Source organism: Anolis carolinensis, chromosome 6, assembly GCF_035594765.1.
Source record: "Anolis carolinensis isolate JA03-04 chromosome 6, rAnoCar3.1.pri, whole genome shotgun sequence".
NCBI lineage: Eukaryota > Metazoa > Chordata > Lepidosauria > Squamata > Dactyloidae > Anolis > Anolis carolinensis.
Window position 1 is genome coordinate 39,434,705 of NC_085846.1, and position 21,884 is coordinate 39,456,588.

Consider the following 21,884-nt stretch of genomic DNA (forward strand, 5'->3'; position numbering starts at 1 on the left):
GAGTCTCACTTATCCAAGCCTCGCTTATCCAAGCTTCTGGATTATCTAAGCCATTTTTGTAGTCAATGTTTTCAATATACAGTAGAGTCTCGCTTATCCAACGTAAACGGGCCGGCAGAATGTTGGATAAGCGGATATGTTGGATAATAAGGAGAGATTAAGGAAAAGCCTATTAAACATTAAATTAGGTTATTATTTTATAAATTAAGCACCAAAACATCATGTTATAGAACAAATTTGACAGAAAAAGTAGTTCAATACACAGTAATGCTATGTAGTAATTACTGTATTTACGAATTTAGCACCAAAATATCATGATATATTGAAAATATTGACTACAAAAATGCGTTGGATAATCCAGAACGTTGGATAAGTGAGACTCTACTGTATCGTGATATTTTGGTGCTAAATTCGTAAACACAGTAATTACAACACGACATTACTGCGTATTGCACTACTTTTTCTGTCAGATTTGTTGTATAACATGATGTTTTGGTGCTTAATTTGTAAAATCATAACCAAATTTGATGTTTAATAGGCTTTTCCTTAATCCCTCCTTATTATCCAAGATATTCGCTTATCCAAGCTTCTGCCGGCCTGTTTAGTTTGGATAAGTGAGACTCTACTGTATTAAAATACACAAAATTAAAGTAACGGCGCTCCATGCAGTCATGCCGGCCACATGACCTTGGAGGTGTCTACGGACAATGCCGGCTCTTTGGCTTAGAAATGGAGATGAGCACCAACCCCGAGAGTCAGACATGACTGGACTTAACGTCAGGGGAAACCTTTACCTTTAAAGTAAGGTAAAGATTTTCCCCTGCCATTAAGTCCAGTCGTGTCCAACTCTGCGGGTTGGTGCTCATCTTCATGTCTAAGCCGAAGAGCCAGCGTTATCCTTAAACACCTCCAAGGTCATGTGGCCGGCATGACTGCCGGCAAGGTTGCAGGTTCGAATCCAGGGAGCAGAGTGAGCACTCACTGTTAGCCCCAGCTTCTGCCAACTTAGCAGTTCGAAAGCATGCAAATGTGAGTAGATCAATATGTACTGCTCCGGCAGGAAGGTAAGGGCGCTCCATGCAGTCATGCCGGCCACATGACCTTGGAGGTGTCTACGGACAAAGCTGGTTCTTCGGCTTAGAAATGGAGATGAGCACCAACCCCCAGTCGGACACGAATCATAGAATCATAGAATCCTAGAGTTGGAAGAGACCGCATGGGCCATCCAGTCCAACCCCCTGCCAAGAAGCAGGATATTGCATTCAAAGCACCCCCGACAGATGGCCATCCAGCCAATGCGTAAAAGCCTCCAAATACATAATCTTACGACTGGACTTAGTGTCAGGGGAAAATCTTTACCTTTACCCTAAGGCCCATGTGTTAAACTCAAGGCCCGCCGCAGGCCAAATTCGGCCCTCCCATGGAGCCTCCGGTGGCACAGTGGGTTAAACCCTTGTGCTGGCAGGACTGGTGACTTGAAGGTTGGGTTACTCACCTGAAGGTTGCCGGTTTGAATCCAACCCGGGGAGAGTGCGGATGAGGTCCCTATTTCAGCTCCAGCTCCATGCGAGGACATGAGAGAAACCTCCCACAAGGATGGTAGAAACATCAAAAACATCTGGGCGTCCCCTGGGCAACATCCTTGCAGACGGCCAATTTTCTCACACCAGAAGCAACTTGCAGTTTCTCAAGTCGCTCCTGACACACACAAAAAAGTCATTTTATGTGGCCTTCCAGATGCTGGACTACAACTCGTGTCTTACTCATCATTAGACTAGAGCTGATGGGAGCTGTGATACAGTCACATTTGGAAGGCTGCAGTCTGTTCTATTTAGTCAGGAGAGTATGGTTTGAATTTAGATCCAAAGCTTGTGGATATGATATCCGACTTTAAAATGTCCTTTAACTTTTTCCCCGACCTCAGCAAATGCTGCTGGATTGCAAATCTCATTATCCCGTCTGCAAGGCGGATAATCAAAAGCGATGTGAGTTGTCGTTGTGTAACATCCGCAAACTAGGTAAAAATGAAAGATCACAAACCATTCTGTAATAATATATATAGCCAGCCCTCTGTACCCACAGATTATCCATCCATGGATTGAATGGCCTTTTGAAGGCAACCATAAGGCTGATACAATCTTAATGGAAATGAGTTTGACACCCCGGGTATAAAGTGACCCCACTCCTAAAATGTTTGATTTTTCATTTCCATAAGCGCCCCATTTCCCCCCCCCCCCCCCAAGAAACACCCTGAAACACTTACCAACACCTGAGGCCCCTTCTACACTGCCATATAATCCAGATTATCAAACCAAATAATTCACATTATCTGCTTTGAATTAGATTATGAGTCTACACTGCCATATAATCCAGTTCAAAGCAGATAATCTGGATTTTATATGGCAGTGCAGAAGGGGCCTGAATTTTGGTCACTTTGAACTGAGATTGCCATGAGGCCCTTCTCAGTATATGTTGAGTATCCCTGAACTCCAGTGTTTTGGAACCAGCAATGTTTTGGATTTCAGATTTTTTTTCCTAAAAAAATTGGAATACCTGTTGTGTATGCACACATGATATAGCTCGGGGATTGGATCCCAGACTAAACACAAAACTCATGTATGTTTCATAAACACCCGATACCAGAGCTTTCCAAACATTTCATGTTGGTGACATGCATGGTTTTTTGACACATTCAGTTTTACTTGCAATCTAACTCTTTTAGGGGATACGGACTCATATGCAAATTGTAATATTGAAATGTATGGGGACACAACCTATCTCATTAAAACCTTTCACTTCTATATTTCTAAAATATGTGATTGATTGCTTAGTATGCATAGACTCAGAGGTTTCTCGTTGCATTCATGCAACACACATACATACACAGCGCTGCCTTATACACAATATAGCCTGATGGTAATTCTATATGTTTGATTTCATGCATGAAACAAAAGTTTTATGTGCATGGAACACAGCTGGTGTACAAGATGTAGCTGGAAAATAACTCTCGAATGTATTTATAAACTACCCACGTCATTGTCAAAGAACAGCTCTGCCGCTTCAAAGCAAGTTGAGTACCTTGATCTTTCCGAGGTTTTTTTGCCTATCAATGGTTTAATCTAATTCAGGTTAATGTCTGGTTGACTTTAAGAGAGTGTGCAGCTGTAACGGGGGCAAATTGGATTACTAGCAGCTTCAATCCATATTTGTCAGTTTCTAGATCAGGGTTAGGCAACTGTGGATCTTTCAATTTTGTTGGATCCTGAATTCTTCACCGTTTGCTATGCTGGTTAAGACTGATACAATCCTACAATGTCTACAATCCTGCATTGGTACATCAATTGAAGAGGCACTTGGCTACTCAAAAGCAGCAGTTCCCAAACTAGGTTCCATGGAATCCTAGGGTTCCACAAAAGCATTGTAGAGAGTTCAAGGAAAATATTTTTAAAAAAACTCTGCGACAGAGTATGCAGATCTATGTACCCCTGCTTGAAAAACAAAATTTGAATCTGCCACTGAATGACTATTGAGTATGAATGATAGATGTATAGCTGTATATGCCTTTATTGACATACAACATCAAAATCACAACACAAGCATATATAACAAGAGGAAGTCACAGATAAAAAAAAAACACAATTAGGAGTTAATAATCTCAAGAATAGTTGTCAGTAACTGGAAAGGCTATCGAAGCAATGCTCTCCTTCATTTCCACCTATCAATACAAATCAGCCTTTATAACTTATGCTTACATCAAAAATAAATTTAGAGTAAGCTGTTTGTAGCTGTCAGAGATAAACCCAAACTGTTTATAAGTACAAAAATGAAACAATTTCAACCATCACTTTAGGAGTGAATCCAAAATTTTCCTGTACTGAAATGATGTTTGTGATTATATCCAAGATGTTTCATGTACCAAAATAAAAGTCTTGTTGTTGTATTTAAAATGTTTTCCCTTAATTTTCAAACCTACTATTTTATACAAAACACCAAGGCAGCAGGGTGTAATGAAAGACGGAAGAACTTTTTGGGTTCACAATGCTTAGGAACAGAGATAGGGGTCCGTTTGGGGGGGGGGGGGATTCTGAAGGGTTCCATGACCAAAACGTTTTGAAAATGGCTGTTCTAAAATAACATATTGCTAGGTTCAATGGCTTGGTTAAATAGAAAATTCTTAGCATCCACAGAATGGCTTTCTTAAGTGTCCTCTTTTGCTTACTCAGCTCTTAACAATGGTTAAAGCAGTTAGATCAGTTCAAGAATTGTAGTGCAAATACTGCAGTCATTTAGACTAGTCCAGCTTGACCCCTGTATTCACAGAACCAATTATACATGGAATTCACTTATTAGCAGTCTTTTGTTCAACGTACACTCTCTTCTCAGTACCTCTGTCTTTTATCGCAATGAAAATAATAAGGTTTGCTATTATTCACTTGTTTCACATATCCACAGAACGCCTCAGTGCATATCCACAAGTGGATATGGGTGTCATACTGTAATAATCTTGGTATCTGTTAAGGAAGAGCAAGAGGCCTTTGTAAGTTCATAGTAATAATATGGTTTCTGAGATAGAAATCCTGTAAGCAGCAATAATTACAGTACATGTAAGAAATGCACTTTTCATTCCAGAATTAAATACTCTTTATGTTGCTCTCAGTCTAAGCTTTTTTTAAAAAAAGATACAAGTTCACCCTAGGAAATGATATTTTAAGAAGCAAAGTTAGGCAAAGAACAAATTTCATATTCATGACAACAAAGCTCTTTTCATGTATATTTTATTTAATGTTTCTCACACCCAAACAACAGTTTCAAAGTGCTTATTCTAAATAATATACAAAGATCTGCACTGTTTAAATAATCATCCATGCATCCTCTCATAAAATATATAAAGCCAACAAAAGAAAATTTCAGCTTTTTTTGAAACCTAAAAGAATGTTAATCTCTCTAAGTCTAACAAGAAGTTTTCAGAATGAACTTGTAGCAATAAAACTAATTGATACAAAACCAAGAAAATCTATTTGGGAATATCAAGATCTCTCTCCATTGCCTCAACAGTAAGACGTTCCAAATGTGAATGTTTCTCTTCTCTTCTCTCTCTTTAGCTTTCTGTGAAGTAATTTTCCTTCCCAAAGCAGCATTCTGCATTAGTACATTTTCCATACATTTCCTTTCTTCTTAAGAAGAGGCCTTTCTCTCACTTATTCCTAGATTCTGGCTTCCTCATTACCGGTATTATTAATCACAGAAAAAGCAGATTTGGTCTACGCCATCACCACACTTTGTAAGAGAAAGCATTCATTATTTCCTTATTATTTGAAAAGTCAAAGGAACACCTGAGAGTAAAGTAAAAGGACAATCCAGTGGGAACTGACAAATTCTGATTTAATGTAAGATTGTTAGGAAAAAAAATCCTTAATGTATTTTGAGTCCCGTATCTTTTGACTGAGAGGTGCTTGTAGCTTTTGCTTAATTTTCTCCTCTCCAGTATTTCCAATGTGTTTTTTGCCTGCTTTGTGTCATGCAAGAATAGCACTACTAACATATTTGAACTATATCAAGCATAATTAAAGTCGTTTAATTTTTAAAATCTCCAAATTGGTCCATTATCTAGGCAGAATGAATCAAGAATACTGCTTTTGGGATTGTATCCCTCTGAAACTCTTGAGCGGTAAAAATGTCTACAAAAATAGCTTCTGAAACACTCAAGTGTGTCTTGACCACCTGCCCTTTAAATACTTCCCAGCATTAACTATCAATAATGTCTCTAAAGATTTACATAGTTGGAGCAACTGCTCTTTGATTTGGTATTTTGTATGGCAAGCCACCCAGTGAATTCTCCTACCTACTCGGCTCTTTTAACACTATTCCATTCCCAAAAATGAACCCTCAAACAGCAGCATATAAAGGACAGATGGGTCTTGGCAGGAGAAAACAATAACTAGAATATAATTGCTGCACAGGCAGTGTCAGTGCCTGTAAGACACACAACATGGAGTTGGCGATAAAATTATTGCTTCAGTAAGACAGGGGCATTTTCAAATAACCTAGAGAATTAAACTTTTTGGTTACCTCCTTCACAAATTGATAGAATTTGGAGATAGGTTTTCAGAAAGATATGGGAATGCCCCCCACTCCATGCCAAGTTCTTGTTTTCTTGCAGCACATCAACAACAGCTAGAAGTTAGTGACAGAGCTCACTCATATTTCTTTATGTACGTTCACCTCTTTTCTTCTACAAAGATTCTTGCATTATATCAGTTGAAGACCGTAGTGTTTCAGGGTTTAAAGAAAAAGAAAATCCTAGTGTCTGAGCTATGGGAAATTGGTACATTGGGAACTGTACTGTGCTGAAAAACAGCCCAATCATCTCTGGTATGCTGGAATAGAAGGGAGCAGGATGCTGCTGGTGCCACTTGCTGCTCATTTTTTAATGAGCAAGATGAACAAAGTTCAGTACTGGCTTTCATACCAGTCACTGTGACTCAGCTGTAACAATTCTGTGACAACTTGGGCCATGTCACAGTTGTGTTTACGCAGCAACCTGAGGTTAAGGTGCCGGTCACGGAAGCCCATCTCGCTCAGGTTGGCTAGGAAGGTGGCCATATGATCCTCAGTGGTCACAGGAAGAGCCTTGACAGACAAGAGAAACAGAAGTATTAAACCAAAGAAGGAAGCTTCCATGCACATGTGAAGTTTTACTCAAGCAAGCATACATTGGGATCTGAGATTCTTTGAAAACGCTTCTTCAGGCTTACATCTTCACTTCAACCCTCCCAAAAATGTGCTAGGAAGGGAAACAGAATCTCTGGAAATCCTATTATGTCTGACCACTGAGACTATTTAAGTTGATGAAAATTAAGTTCAACATCTAGCAAGCTATAGTTTCACCACTCCTGTGACAAAGATTAATCCTCTCATTTATTACACAAATGGGAATATGATCGCAATCCAGTAGTGAAGCTCCCATGCTTGATTTTGCCAGCTTTAGTGTACACCCAAGGATTTTATGTTTATTTATATCCTGCTTATCTTTTAACGTAGAGGCTCAAAGTGGAATTTCTTTGCTTCAACAAATGGACAATGAGATTTGGGTATTTTCTAGCTTTTTATAAAAAAGGGGAGAATTGAGCTGTCCATTTGTCATAATGTCTCATTGTTGTTAATATGGGGGGGGGGGGGGGGGAGTACCAGTCACCCACACCTGGCCTGGAGTACGAAAAAGACTTAAGAGAAAGGAGATAATCAATGCTTTTTATAAAAAAACAAACAAATTTAAATTGAAAATCTTTAAACAAGAATTTCTAGAACTCTATAGTTGGCCCTAGTAATTTCTGAGCAGTTTTTCAAGTTTACCTTCATAGCAACAAACAGCTAGAATCTTACTTTCAAGACAGTGCATCCAATATCAAATTTGCTGCTCTTGCCTGATGCAATCATGGAGAAGAGAGAACACAGAAATTTCTGTTGTTAAACTCCTTATTTTCCAATCTAAAGGGAAACCCAGGAATTTACCTGGTCCAGGGAAGGTGGTCCGGCAAACAAGGCTTTGTAGGCGGAGGCAGCCACTGACAAGGCCCCCTTCACCAAGCCACCAGCGATGCTGTTTCCCTGCGTATGTCTGTAGAGATGTTGGAATGAGAAGGATATCAAAAAGATGTATGAAAAGAAGATTCTCTGTAGCAGACCACACACTAAGATTTAGTTTCCAATTTGTTTAATGCTGGGGTTAGGGGAAGAGTCAAGAGGGAAGGATTTCTTCATTAATGCCATATATTCTCTATACTTCGAAAGAAAACACAGGAAAACAGGACTCTGCGACTTGAACACATTAATATCTCAAAGGGTATTATTCCAAGTCAGACTATTGGTTCATCTAGCTCAGTATAAGCTTCTTGAACTATTGGCAATTTTCCAATTTTGCCACTGAAGATGCCAAGGATTGTCACTTGGAGTTTATGAATACAAATAACAGGTTCCTCTAGTGAGCTACTGTCCCACACAAAATAAGCCATAGCAGTTTGAAATATCTGTGTGCATTGGGGTTTTTTTTGGCCATATAACATTTGTTTTCTTTTCCATGGAAAGGAAAGGGTTTCACTGGGTATAAAATCCTTACTTTTAACTACTGAAAATGTGATTGACTTACAACATGGTCTTGAAAAATGGGATACAGCAACCTTGATGAAACTAAAAACATCTGGTTCTCATCATTACCTAAAAGGAAGACTGCCTGGAAACCCTGACCATACTATTCTGAGGTATCATTGAGAACAAATTATTCTAGAACAATATTATTATTATTATTATTATTATTATTATTATTATTATTATTATTATTATTATTATTATTATTACAGAACAAATCCCATGCATCTGCTGCAATTTCTAATACACAGACTGTACAACTGTAAGACCAAGGAAACAGTTTGGGAAAGAATGGATATGGGAGATTTCAGATCATTGTGTAAATATTAACAAATACACCAGCTGAGAAACAGGATACCATTCAACAGCCAGAACAGAATGAATTCCTGGCTAGATGCCATTTTCATTACCTGGAGAATTCTGGGCATGTTTGCGTGATCTTTTCATTCCCTGTTGGAGGAGGCTCAGGTATCTCTCCTCCTTGGACCTCTAGAAGTACAAAAACTTTGAGTATGAGAGCAGAAACCTTGTTGTGACTACTGGAAAGATTTAAAAAACAAAAGTAGTTTCCTTACAGAACATAAAGAAATCGCTGGTCTTACATAATAGAGCATGTATGTATGAATGTACAATATACATATTACATCTGCACAACTTGGCTCGAGTCTAAAATTAGAAAGGCTATAAATGAATGGACTTAAAGTCAGGAGCAACCAACCACCTATGACCCATAAAATTATAGTTTGGTACCTTCTCTCATTTGTTCAGGAATCAAAGGAGCTTCTTCTCTGTTAGGAGCATTACTTGCTGGGGAACTGTTGTTCTGAGAAAGTGCCAGAATTCTGTTATAAAACAAAACAGATATTGTGAAATCCTAAGAGTCACAGGGAATAACATTACAACTATTCTTGTGTATGTTCTTGAAAGTTAGCTGTCAACTTATGGTAACCCCATTACTTTCATGGGATTTTCTTTGGCAAGAAAAACTGGATTTGCCAATTATATAAAATATAGCCTCCAACATCTGCTATTCATTAGCCGTCTGCCATTCAAATCTTAACCAGGGCTGATTGCTTAGCTTCCAAGATCAGATGGGATTGCTTGTCTTCTGAATATTTAGGTCTCTTACAACTTTACTTACAATAGAGCTGGGAATACATTTGGTTAATCTAAACATCTGGATCTACGTCATTTCAAACATTCAATGGGTCATGGCTTTTCTCCCAGTACAGATATAAATATGTTACTGAAACCGGTTTATATTCCTCTCAACAGCCCACTCTGTCTACCATTTCCTTTTTGCTCTTAGTCCACTTGATACCTTGTGGGCTGCGGTTCCACAATTTGAGGGATCAATGGCACTTCATCCAGTGTCTGTGAAGTGGTCAGCATATCATTGATATTCTGTACTGGCAAGTGGCTCACTCCTTCAGGATGTGCTGAGGTCTCTGCCGCTTTCTCCAGGCTTGGCTGAGAGAGTGCAGAACTGTACATGGAGTCGCCCAGAGGACGGCTAGTGTCGAAGCACTCTGGGAGTATGATGATATAATCCTCAGAGGAGGTAGACGACACTTGGCTGCAGACTTCATCCTTGGCATCATCTTCTGCTTCCCCATCCCTCGACTCCTCCCCATCATGCACTGAGAGATTCTCTAAGAGAACACAGAACACAAGGTTTCACTACACAAGTGATTCCGCTCCCTTTCATTGGGTCTTTTGTCTCAAAGTAAGCCTTTTTTAAACCACCACTCCACCAACAGCCTCTCATATGATTAGAAAAGACCAAGAATTGCATCCAATCCTCTTACACACTGTCTGCTTTCCAAAACCAGCCCACATAAACTAGAATAGCATGCCACAAACAGAAACTGGGAGCAATACAGTGGAAGATATTTTAATTCCCGTTTCTAAAATAGGTTTCACCACTCCTATTATTGCACTTTTCATTGACTTGTTCCAATCTGAATTCAATTCAGTTACAAGTATTTACTGGAAAGTGGAAAAACCACAAATAAAAGAGGCTTTTAAAAACAAATCTGTGAGAATATGTCTGTAGTCCTCCAGGACAATTCTATGGTTCTACATGGAAACAAAGCAAATTATAAAGTAACTCTATGCCAAACATGTTAACTAATTTTATTCAAGCTTTTAGATTAAGAGTGGCTCCAACAACACTTAGGGATGCCAAGTATAAACCTTAACAAGAAAATCTGAGTTTTTTCAAGAGCGGTCATAAAGAGCAGACTAAATTGGAGTCCCTCAAAAAATTAGAGAGACAATTTTAGTTTTAAAAATCCTGATGGCAGCTGGGAGAGATTTGCTATCCTTGTTAAAAAAAAGAAGCAAATTATTGCTCCCATATTTTGTTCTGTTTTAAATTGAATGTACTTTCCTGTATCCTCCCATTTAGTTTCATGGAACCAGATATACTATATAGATATTTGAATGCATCAACCAAGCCAACTCTGTTATTACCCATAATCCAATAAAATCTAACCTTCCTTTTTGCAAATACCAGCACTTTGTTGTTACAGCAATCCAACATCCGTAAATCTGTCAGTAGGGCAGAGACACCATAGCTCCAAAGAAAAGCAAACTCCAGTCACTTCCCCTTACCAAAGTCTAGTTCTTTAGCTATCTCCATGCCTCGATTGCTAGACTCTGGCTCTTTCGGTGTAGAAACAGGGCTAATGGGGTCCTTGCTTTTAGGGCTGTAGAGGATGGTATCTTGTAGTGTTTGCAGAGAGCCTAAATCAGGAAAAGCACAGAGGATCAGAGCCAAATGCCAGGAGCATCTTCTGAAGGCACAGTACTGTTCACAAGGCAAAGCACTTACCCTGCAAAGACTTCTTTCTTTGTGGGGGCCTGTGGTCAGGTGCAGCATCCAAAGTGAGAGAGCGAATGACTGTTTCACACACAAACTGTCTCCCACTCATGTCTTCTTCTGCTTCCTCTTGATTTGCTGAGTTTTCAGTCTTTCCTTTCCCCATCAGAGCATCTGTTGGTTAATAGCAATTGTCACTAGATTCAGAAGTCATGCAGATAGGACCTCTCTAGAAGTTGGGCGTGTGCAGAATGAGTCCCTGAGACTCTCCAGGAATAAATTCTTACTCTGAGGCCCTTTACACTGATTTCACTTGACTTATAATACATCCATGTATTATTTTATTTTTGAGCATGGCAGTTTTTTGCTTTTTACTTCAGCGCAAAGCAAATTCATTGGGTACACGCAATTAGATCTGACAGGAGAGCAAGGACTGAAATAATAGCAGAAGATACTGCAAAGACAGTAATGTCTTCCTAAATCAAGGCAAGCGAGTGCCATTTTTCTTGCCAGTTCCCACTCTCCATTATGTTAAATTATGCAGGTTCCCCAAGGGGAATTTATAACCTTTCCTTCTCAACCATCAGTCAATATCTCTTTCCATACACTGGCTGAAGAGAGGGTGGAAGAAAATAGATTTGGTGAAGCAGGGATGGGAATAATACAGTACTTCAGACATTTTTGAACAGCAGTTCCAAACATTCCTCACCAATGGCTTTATTTTTCAAGGTTGGTGAGATGTCCAACAACATCTGGGTGAATGTGTGTGTTGGTAGCTTCAAAACAACCCAAAGGACTGGTGCAGTGATTCTCAACCTGTGGGTCCTCAGATGTTTTGGCCTTCAACTCCCAGAAATCCTAACAGCTAGTAAACTGGCTGGGGTTTCTGGGAGTTGTAGGTCAAAAACACTTAGGGGCCGCAGGTTGAGAACCACTGGACTGGAGGATCATTTAAGACTTGCTCAACGCTCTTCACTGCTTACCAGGCAATTGTTTACATGTATTTTCTTCCATTTCTTCCTGCTTCTGGTCCAGACTCGTGTTGTCCAATGGAGAGCTGTCATGAGGCAGAACTGACATATCTGGAGTCGTGTCTAGAAGGGCAAGTCAAAAACAGAGACTGTGACAAAGAGCTCAAGCGAATAATCGCAGTTCCCACATGGGGGGTATAAGATTTGGTAGGTATCCAGTGAGGGATCCTAACATGGACTCTAGCTGAATGACTAAATGTGCATCTCTCCAGGAATGGAGTGAGAATGTACTCAAAAGCCTTCTGGGTTGGCAGAACGCTTACCAACAGGAGTGTTACGAGGGACTTGCTCCAGTTCTTGCACAATGTTAATATCCAGCAATTCAAAGGAGAGTAAATCCTAATGGAAAGAAATCAGAGAAATCAAGAGCAAAGTAAAAAAAAGAAAAAAAGAGACATGAGATAAATATCTACAATCTTAGAGTGCACTGAAATTCACCTGAGCCGTGAGAAGGTCGACTGAAGGGATATAGAACTCTCTAGCACTCAGGATGCTTTTAACATTGGTTGGAGCAGCCCGGCTGACCAAACCTCCCTGCATGGCACTATCAACAGCCTGCAGAGCTTCTGCCTTGAACTTGGAAAGTCTTTCCTGCAGAGAACAAGATTATTACTAACAGGATGTCACCTGAAGTAACTAGCCGCAAGCAAGCACCCGATCTTATCCCTGTTTATGGTATACTGCTATCTCAGGCCCCTTCCACACAGCTGAATGAAATCCCACATTATCTGCTTTGAATTGGGATATATAGCAATGTGGACTCTGATATTCCAGTTCAAAGCAGATATTGTGGGTTATTTTGCCTTGATATTCTGGGATATATGGCTGTGTGGAAGGACCCTCAGTAAATTGAATTCCACTGTTGTTCTAAATATCATTCAAAAAATGTATAGTAAATACAGAATATGTGGAGAGTTTAGAATTTCCTTTTCTCTCATTTTGATGAGAGTATGATGGAATACAGGCCCTGTATACTGTAGATTGAATATTGTACTGCAGATTGCAAAACAAGCTTTCAGAATCCTGTTCTCTGAATAACTGTTCTTAAAAACCAGGATAAAAAAGTATCAGTTCAACTGCACCTATACTCCTTCAAGAAACACAGAAAATGGTCTCACACAGCAAGGCCATTCATTAGATTAATACTGTCATTATCAGAACTTTCCAGGTGCTACAAACCATCTCCAAAATACATTCAAAGCTTTCATGTGTAATGGGACTATGAAAGCTGTAGTTCAATACATCTGGAATGCACTTATTTGGGTAAATTCTATGTATTCCCCTGTAGATGCTGAACAGCTTTCAGTATCTATAGTTAGCCAGCACAGCAAAATGGTGAGGAATGCTGCAATTTGCAACTGATAATCACTCAAACTGAAGTCCCTTTCTCTCTTAGCTTGTTTTAGGGCTTAAAATTAGGACCTTATGAATACAAAGTACAGGTACTATTAATGAGTGATAGCACTTCCATTGATGTAAGAACTATTGCTGTTGTATAATTTGAAATACATGTTTTGCTTGTCCATAAAAAAACAATTTCTGTAAACTTTATTGTAGCTCCCTGGTTCTTTGGTAAACTTTGAAGGAATCCTAGGTAATCTCATTATCAAAAAGGAACAAATGAACTAAATATGTATGACAAATTGCTTATTGATTAATAAGATTATATTCATCCAAATGTTTTTAAATCGGGGTGAAAGAGAAAGACATTAGCCAACCAACATACATATAAGGCAATAGTAATAGGGCGTTGCCTACTTTTTCTTTTTCCCCTCTCAAAGCTGCTAGTCATTGTCTGAGAAGCCAAACAGCAGTAAGTTTGTGATAGTGTCAACTAGCTTAAGCTATACCACACATTATTGCAAATACTGACAACTTATACGAAAAAAGGCAGTAACTGAGCTAAAGAAATTAAATAATATAGCTGAAGGAAGGACAAAAGCATATGTGGTAAGTTGGGACCATGAGAGAAGGGGAAGTGATATAAAAGGAAGCAGACAAGTGTACATGAAGAAAACAGGACTGGAAGGGAGCCTTACATAGCTCAGCAACATGAGGACCTTACCTCTTCCTTACAAAGGGATCTGCCCTTCTGGCAGAAAGTAGATACCAGTTTGCAACTATCTGTGCATCCAGTATTGGAGGAATTGGGGTCAACAACAATGCTGCACCAGATCCTAGGCCCAAATTGCTCCCCTCTGTGTGATAATCGCCAATGAGATGTGTAGGTTCCTTCCACTGCCGGGGACACAAATTGCACTGAGACAACTCCCACCTGCCCAGGTAGCAAGAAGGGTACAATCACATCCTTCTTCTCTGAAGACAACAGGGTTAAGTTCCCCCACATGAATTTTAGCTGAAGGATAAAAAAGAAACAAAACAAAAAAACATTACTTCCGCGTCATTCCAGATATTGAATTATTCTCCAAATCAGGCATCCTCAAACTCCGGCCCTCCAACTGTTTGGGCCTTCAACTCCCAGAAGCCCTAGCCAGCTTGTTCAATGGTCAGGAGTTCTGGGAGTTGGAGGCCTAAGCAGCTGGGGGGGGGGGGCGGAGTTTGAGGATGCCTGCTCGTTATTGAAATGTTATTTTTTCTGACAAATAAGCAGTGTGTGTCAGAGTGGAAGGTCAAACACCCATTCAGGCCTGAACTTAACTGTCTGGGTTTGGATACTATCCTACATCACCCAAGAATAAACTACTGTGAATATATAAGCATCCCATAAATAAGGTTTGGGCTATTTACTAACCCAAAGTCCCCTGGAGTTCTTTAGCCCCAAATCCTCTTGGGTTGAAGAAACAAAGACACTGTTCCACTCTGAAGGAATGAATTAAGGACCGACAGATGAAAGAGACAGTTCACATGTTGTTTGACTTACCTATGAAAAAATTGGTTCTACCTATCTTTTAAAACGGAGACAAGGAACTTCCTGTCACAGTAGTTTCACATTCAACTACTCCTCTTCCATGATCTCTGAGAGAAAACGTATTTCAAGGTGTGCATACCTTCAAGTCAACTGTCACCTTATAGTGACCCCATGAATTTCATAGTTTTTTTTTTTAGGCAGGGAACATTCAATGGTGGTTTTGTCAGTTCATTCCTCTGAAACATAGCCCACAACACCTGGAATTCATGAGCAGCCTCCCACCAATGTATTTATTTAAACCTTAAACTGTGCTTTACAGATTGAAAAGTTGCTGTCCTGGAGCTTACTCCTGAATAGACTTATTTGTGATTCGAATGCTTGCTGACCAAATGACTAGAAAACAGAGAGCTGTAGTATCCCCTTCTGTACAGATTAAGCATGGCAGCACACCTTGGTGTCAGAGCTCCACTCCATGTTGCCAGTGTTCCTCATCCGCCAATGTTTGATGAAGGTTGTCCTTGGCTTGAGGCAGGTTCCATCTGGCAGATTCTCATCCACGAAAGCAGCGCTCAGAGTGGGGACAATGACAGGACAACCTTGAAGAGGACTGTGAAGAAAACAAGGACCTTTGAGGTTATTCAGCTCAAGCTTAATGCAGGAATGTTCATTCGCTCCCACTGAGGCAGATCTAGTCTGAAGTTAAGTGTGGATCTGCACTATAAGCCACTATGACTCCTCTTAAGCAAGGCTCCCTGAAGATGGCTAAAAAAGAGGGACCAGGGATTTTGAGTGAAGAATTTTAGATACAAACTCCATAGTTTGGCTAAGTTACAGTATCCCCCCGAATCCATCAAAATTTAAACCTGTAGGGAACAACTATTTCCCACATTTGGTCCAGACCCAAGAATGCTTACAGAAGTGTACTGGACTGTAGGTTCTCAGTCTTGGTAACAGTTAAGCTGGTGTTCTCCAGAGCATGACTAGAGTTCCAGAGATGGATTTTCCGATGCAACTTCAGCTGCTTTTTGAGTTCCCGCACCTCGGCTTTGCGCTGTTTCTTCTCTGCTCGCAAGCGCTGCTTCTCAGCTTTCAAGAAACGCTTATCCATCTGTTTTTGGAGTCTGTAGAAACCAAAGAGCAAGATCAGCTCTGCTTTGGGAGGTTCTGCACATCTAGAATTGGATTTGGGACACAATAAGCCACCATGTGTCTTCTCCAGGATCAAAAGGCTGTGTTTTTAAAACTATTCATGAAGCCATTGTGTCTTCTTCTTGACCAGGACATGCAAGCCATAGAAATGCAAGTAATGAGTGGCGGGTTCTGCTAAGAATCATGTCCCCCAACAGTCAACTGGCAGCAAGGAAATGTGAATGTGAACACTCTAATCCAGGAGAGAAAGACTTCTACTGGAATCCTAATTTGACCTACCAAAGCCCCCAAACTGTTTCCTCTCCAAATCCCCTCCCATCCACAATTAAGGACGATAAGAGTTCGTGGATGTTCAGTGGGATCCTTCCTGTTATTTCCAGTCAGAAGCAGTAAAGAAACTGTGGCTGAAAAAGTGTGGTTTTGTTCCTTGTTTAATTTATCTGCACAAAAGAGGTGAAGAGGCATCAAAGGATCATGGTTTTGCATCCTGGTCACTTTCCCTGTACAGGGAAAGGATAACAAAGCCAAGTCCCTTCCTACAAGGGAGGCCAAATTATTCACCTGATGCTTCAGCTAGGTACTTTGTGATGCCAGGGGCATGACATTGCCCCCAGTGTTATTTAGTCAGTTGAGATGTCTCATCCAACTGCAATTTAGACCAGAAAAATGGGCTTTTAGTCTGGCTCCTCAGCCCAGGTAGTCACCTCTCTTCTACACAGCAGATTGCTGGATGTGTGGCTGGGTCAGACCTCTCAAACTTTTGTCTTCCCTTAACCTACTCTAAACCCTGAGTGCTACAGAAGGAATTGAATGAAATGAAATTAAAGAGATTTGAAGACAGCAGTTGGGCGGGGGGGGGGGGGGAGTGACAACAGAACATTCAGGAGGTAGGATAAAGGCAATTTCATACAACAGATTTGAACTTTGTAGAAAATGGTAACCACAAGATAAACTCAGGACAACATGTGCTGACCTGACTTGTTCCAGGGTGGCGAGGCGAGGGGAGAACTGTCCAAGGTTGTATGACTCTGAGATGCACAAGATAGGTCTTCGCAGCTTCAAAAGCACGTGATTAGGATCATGGGCGTATGCTCCTGCTTCACACAATTCACAGATGCTATAGGATGGGCACACACTGTAAAGAAAGGATGGGTATGGCTGTCATCTGCTGCGTAGCTTTTTCAACTATTAACTTGATTAGTTAGTTTCCATAAAAATGTAATGACTTTTAGCGAGGACGATAGCAAAATAATGGTAATGTTCCTCATATTAGTCCAGCAGCTGGAGTAAGCCATTTCTGCAGGTTAAGGGAACATTTTTTCTACTGTAGAATTCATGCAGCCTGTAGTCGCACCACTGAGAATCAGTAGCAAATCAGGGAGAGACAATCCAGATGTTATAGGAAAAAGGAGAACAGATTTCTAAATGACAACTACCTTGACTGACATATATGTGTGGGAGGAGACACACCATACAAATGGTCTTGATAGACATCAACACTCTTGTCTCGGAGAAGTCTCAGTGACTGATGTTTAACAAATGTCAGTAAGAAGAGAACCCTCCTTTTACAAGTGAAGTTTGATCTGTCACTTCTCTTTTTCCGTTTTATATTAAGGAAGGCATACAAATAGAAACAAGATATTTTCCTCTAAAACGAATACCCGTATTTACTCGCATCTAATGCGCCATCGAATCTAATGCGCAATGCAAATTTCAAAACCCTGAAACCAAAAAAGTATGTGATGGGATGTGTATCAGCAAAAGGTGTTCTCTTTATAATATGCTCATAATAGTTGCTGCCTGCTTAGAATTCCTTCTTTAAAAGCAATTGTGTTGGAACACCAAAGCTTTCAGCAATTGAAAAAAAAAAGCCTTGGGGTGCATCTGTGTTGTGGAATAAATGCACTGCAACTGCCTTGGTTCAATGCTATGGAATCATGGGTGCTGCAGTTTTACAAGACCTTGAGCCATGTCTCACCAAACTATAAATCCCAGGATTCCATAGCATTGAGCTATGACAATTAAATTACAGATGACATCTCTCAAATAGGAGCTCTAGGTGCTCCTGGAGCAGCTTCCCCTATTGCTTTGGCTCAGCACTAAGATTACCATATGGCGCAAATCTTATGTGCACCCTAATTTTGACAAGGCAAATTAGCCAAAAAAAGGTGAGTGTTAGATTTGAGTAAACACAGTACAGGTTTTGGTAAGAAAAGGGGTTTGGTACTCACTTGAGTTTATTTCCCAACTAGGTTTTGCCTGGGTTACCTTGAGCTTCCAAGGTTAAGTCCATATTTTGATCATAAATATTAGAAACCTGTTCTTTTGCATTCCTCCCTTCCCACACCCTGAATCTAAGGATGCTAAATCATTGTACATTGGGAACAAGCAATCACACAATCCCTTCTGTCCATTCTTACCTACACTGGTAGCGAATGCCCACGATGGGGGCCTGACAGTTGCTGCAGGAAAGGAGCCAGTCAAAAGGATTGCTTTGCACTGGAGGGCTCACAGGAGCCTGGTGGGTTGAGCTGCTCAAGGAGCTGGGAGGTTGGCTGGAGAGGAGAAGCTTCTCATTCAACTTCTGTTCGAGCATTTCAACCGTCTCTTGGACCACTTGTTCCCGGAACTAAAGAATTGTGGAGGGAGAGTAAAGAGGTGCATCTTGGGTTGCATTTGAGTAACATCTCAGAGGAATGCTCCCAAAGTCACTCATATCCCACTCTACTTTACAATCCCAGAATTTGTATATGTTGTCACACACAAGGACAAAGAGGAAGCTTGAGAGAGCAACAAATGTAAGCACTGTATATAACACAAATTGCTGCAGAATCTGGGATATTGCATTCTGATGCTTCCATTTACTAGAGATGTACAGGAGAAGTCGTATCTGCCAATATTCCCATACTATTCTCTGCCACATTTGATTCCAGTGCAACCTCTAAGACTACCTAAGTGTCTTAAGAATACAAATGTGGCCTCATGTGTGCTTAACTATTTTGACATTTTATGTGGTTTGCATCCTATTTCAACTTGTATGTGAAATTCCTTTTACAGTGAGAATGCAAAAATAGAAAGAAGCTCCATTGTTCTTAAAAGTCTGGGTCAACATCCCTTCAATGTCCTCAAACCCCTTTAAAAGCCTTGGAAGGACAATTGTAGCAGTACTAACCTTTTCCAAGTAGCTTGTGAACCACTCAGGTGGGGCTTCACTGAGATGGGGCCCACTCTAGGGAGATTTAAAAAACAGAAACAAATGAATACAGCTGTACATCTTAGTACCACTTAGTCTTTCATGCTGAATATGAACAAGTATAAGGAAATTATGTCAACTTCCTTGTAGCCATTCATATTCAACCTATAAGATTAAGCAAACAGAGACATGTACTCTTCAATCGTGGCTGCTTTTTCTTACTAAAACATGAGGGCTGATTTCCTGCTTTAAAAAATCCCAGAAATGACATTCTTTTGGCAGAGCAGAATATAAATTGAACTTTTGTACTGCTGAAGATGGAGACTTGAGACTTTGTCAAATGTATTTAGCAAAGCATTTCATGGTATAAAAACTAACAAAATTATAAGGCATAAGCTTTTAATGAACCACACTATACTACATTAGAAGCATGTGATGAAGTCCACGAATATTTATGACAAATAAAATCTGTTAATCTTTAAAATGTCAGGAGATTTAACTGATTTTGTTGCAACAAAACACCTCAGAGTGTTTCACATTTATTCAAGTACGCTGATTTTGTAAAAAAAAACAAAACCAAGAAAATGTCTTCCACAGCTTTCCAAAAGAGATTCATTTTTCTTCAATACACACTATTCAACAGATGGGAGCACTAGTGGAAGGTACTTTTAAATCTGTTTGAAACTGATAAGAAGGTAATAAAAAGAAAAGCTGTTTTTGCATGATGCATTACATACTGGATTATTCAATCTTTTCAGTTTTGATATTTACAAACAAATGAGAGGTGCAGGATTGAAAGGAAAACTATATTTCCTTCAATTTATGATCTGTTTTTACACTCTTTGGACCAACAGTCTGTGCATTTTGATAAGATATTGTCATGTAATTTTTGGGCAAAATTGGAAAGGGCTGAAAAATGAAAATGCTGAGGGCTATATCAAACTGTCAGAATTGATTCACTTTATCAATAGGAAGCATTCATTTAACAAATCCTATTTATTCAAAGATTCATTAAAATGGATTTAGACCCAAGGGGAGAAGCTACCAAAGAGGAGAAAGTATTGTGTGGAACAAAACTGTACACACAGGTGTGAGAAGACTATCATTTAAGAATTCATCTTGTACACCAGCCTCAAAATGAAGAAAGGAAAATATAATCCAAATTAATAATTTGATTTAAAAATATTGTATTAACTTTTTCAATGCAAGAAATAAAATAGATATACAGATAGAAAAAGAAGAAAAAAATCAGAAAAAGGTAAAAGCAACTTCCAAACTTCTCAACAGTGCTTAATACTATATTAATATATAAGAAAGAACTACCAATGTTTCTCTAAGACAATAAGCAATCAAACTCATTTCTATAATATATAAATGACCTGCTGGAAGAGATCCGACAGCCAAATCAACTGTTGGAATTTAAGACGCAATTAAAACTTGTATCTTTCGAAAGGCCTATCCAATCAATTTTAAACTATTAATTCTAAATTTACATTTCATTAGCATTGGTTTTTTATTTTTGTCCTTTTTTAATATAAGTATTTTCATGGTCCTTTAACTATATTGTACCTCACATCGATCCGTGATGAGAGGCAGATAACAAAAAAAATTATATTGTTGTCATTATTATTGTTGTATGTTCCATAGTATGAAATTTACGGAAGCAACTATGAACAATATTTGCTGAAGCATATGCTAGCATGGCTTAAACCAAAAGCATCTGACAAGCTCAACATTGGGCTTACAGGAAATCCATCGTTTGCTCTTACCTGTTCCCTCTCCTTCTCCATGACTTTGCCCTGTGCTAAGGTCCGAGCAAGTGAAGAATAGTGAGAAAGAGGCTTTCTCCCATCCTTATGAACAACTGATGTCTCAGGTGCTTGCTGTGGAAGCATGTCAGGAGCAGTACTTAATTCATACACATTCATCTGTAGTTGATTGCCTTGTTTCACTGCAATCTAAACAAAGAATTTGCAATAAGGATACTCTTTAAAGTTCATGCACACTCAAGAGGTATGTACAAAGTCTCTTAGAAGGGAAAAGCTAAAAACCTAAGTTGTATGTCAACCATGAATTAGCAAATCTCATTCTTCAAAAGTAAATACAGCTGCTGGGATAGAAACACAAAATAATATTAAAATAAAAAATCCACAATCACCAGTTCATGGATGACACATTTCCCTCTATATTTCTTTTCCACTGGACATAAGTGAGACTGTGGGCCCCAAGAATCAGGTCTTGGGCACAGGAAGTCCTTGGATGAGGGCAAAGGCATTGAGATTAAATCTGCACAAAATTGTGGTACTGTTCAGTGATAGTCAATCCCACTGGTACTTAACCACTTCTTGGAGGAAGCAGGATCCCTGTATAGAAGGGGATGTCAGAGTGCGTCCTTAGGGCCTGTTATAATTAAAGGCTCTAGTATCATCCTTGCCTCCATGCCTTCTGTTTGCTTTTGGCTTATATAGCACCTGTCACCCAAATTAGAATAGCCTACAGCTCCTGGTTGTAATTATTAACTGGTGGTTTCCCATCCAAGTACTAATCAGGCCCAATCCTGCTTAGTTTCCAAAATCACATAGGATTTGATGCCTTTAGGATATTTATGTGGACTCAAAGGACAAAGAGGATGTAGAAATACAGAGAAAGGCCACTTAAAAACAAGGAAGTTAG

At 39.6% G+C, this 21,884-nt stretch overlaps 1 protein-coding gene across 3 annotated transcripts in view; it reads right to left on the reverse strand.

Annotated features, from left to right (window-relative positions):
• Positions 1-4,758: 4,758 nt before the first annotated feature.
• Positions 4,759-21,884, reverse strand: part of nbr1 (NBR1 autophagy cargo receptor) — a 33,696-nt gene continuing 16,570 nt past the window's right edge. For 2 of the 3 annotated variants that reach the window (XM_062957925.1, XM_062957927.1), the window contains 17 exons: positions 20,981-21,169; positions 19,191-19,247; positions 18,439-18,647; positions 16,992-17,153; positions 15,784-15,990; positions 15,320-15,476; positions 14,066-14,356; positions 12,439-12,591; positions 12,264-12,339; positions 11,953-12,063; positions 10,982-11,143; positions 10,762-10,893; positions 9,467-9,797; positions 8,896-8,987; positions 8,556-8,634; positions 7,513-7,618; positions 4,759-6,630 (listed from right to left, as the gene is read on the reverse strand). In XM_062957925.1, coding sequence (XP_062813995.1) covers positions 6,451-6,630; positions 7,513-7,618; positions 8,556-8,634; positions 8,896-8,987; positions 9,467-9,797; positions 10,762-10,893; positions 10,982-11,143; positions 11,953-12,063; positions 12,264-12,339; positions 12,439-12,591; positions 14,066-14,356; positions 15,320-15,476; positions 15,784-15,990; positions 16,992-17,153; positions 18,439-18,647; positions 19,191-19,247; positions 20,981-21,169 — 2,694 coding nt within the window. In that variant the 3' untranslated portion in view covers positions 4,759-6,450. The remainder of the gene's footprint in view (positions 6,631-7,512; positions 7,619-8,555; positions 8,635-8,895; positions 8,988-9,466; positions 9,798-10,761; positions 10,894-10,981; positions 11,144-11,952; positions 12,064-12,263; positions 12,340-12,438; positions 12,592-14,065; positions 14,357-15,319; positions 15,477-15,783; positions 15,991-16,991; positions 17,154-18,438; positions 18,648-19,190; positions 19,248-20,980; positions 21,170-21,884) is intronic. The other variant, XM_062957926.1, reaches the window with a different exon arrangement.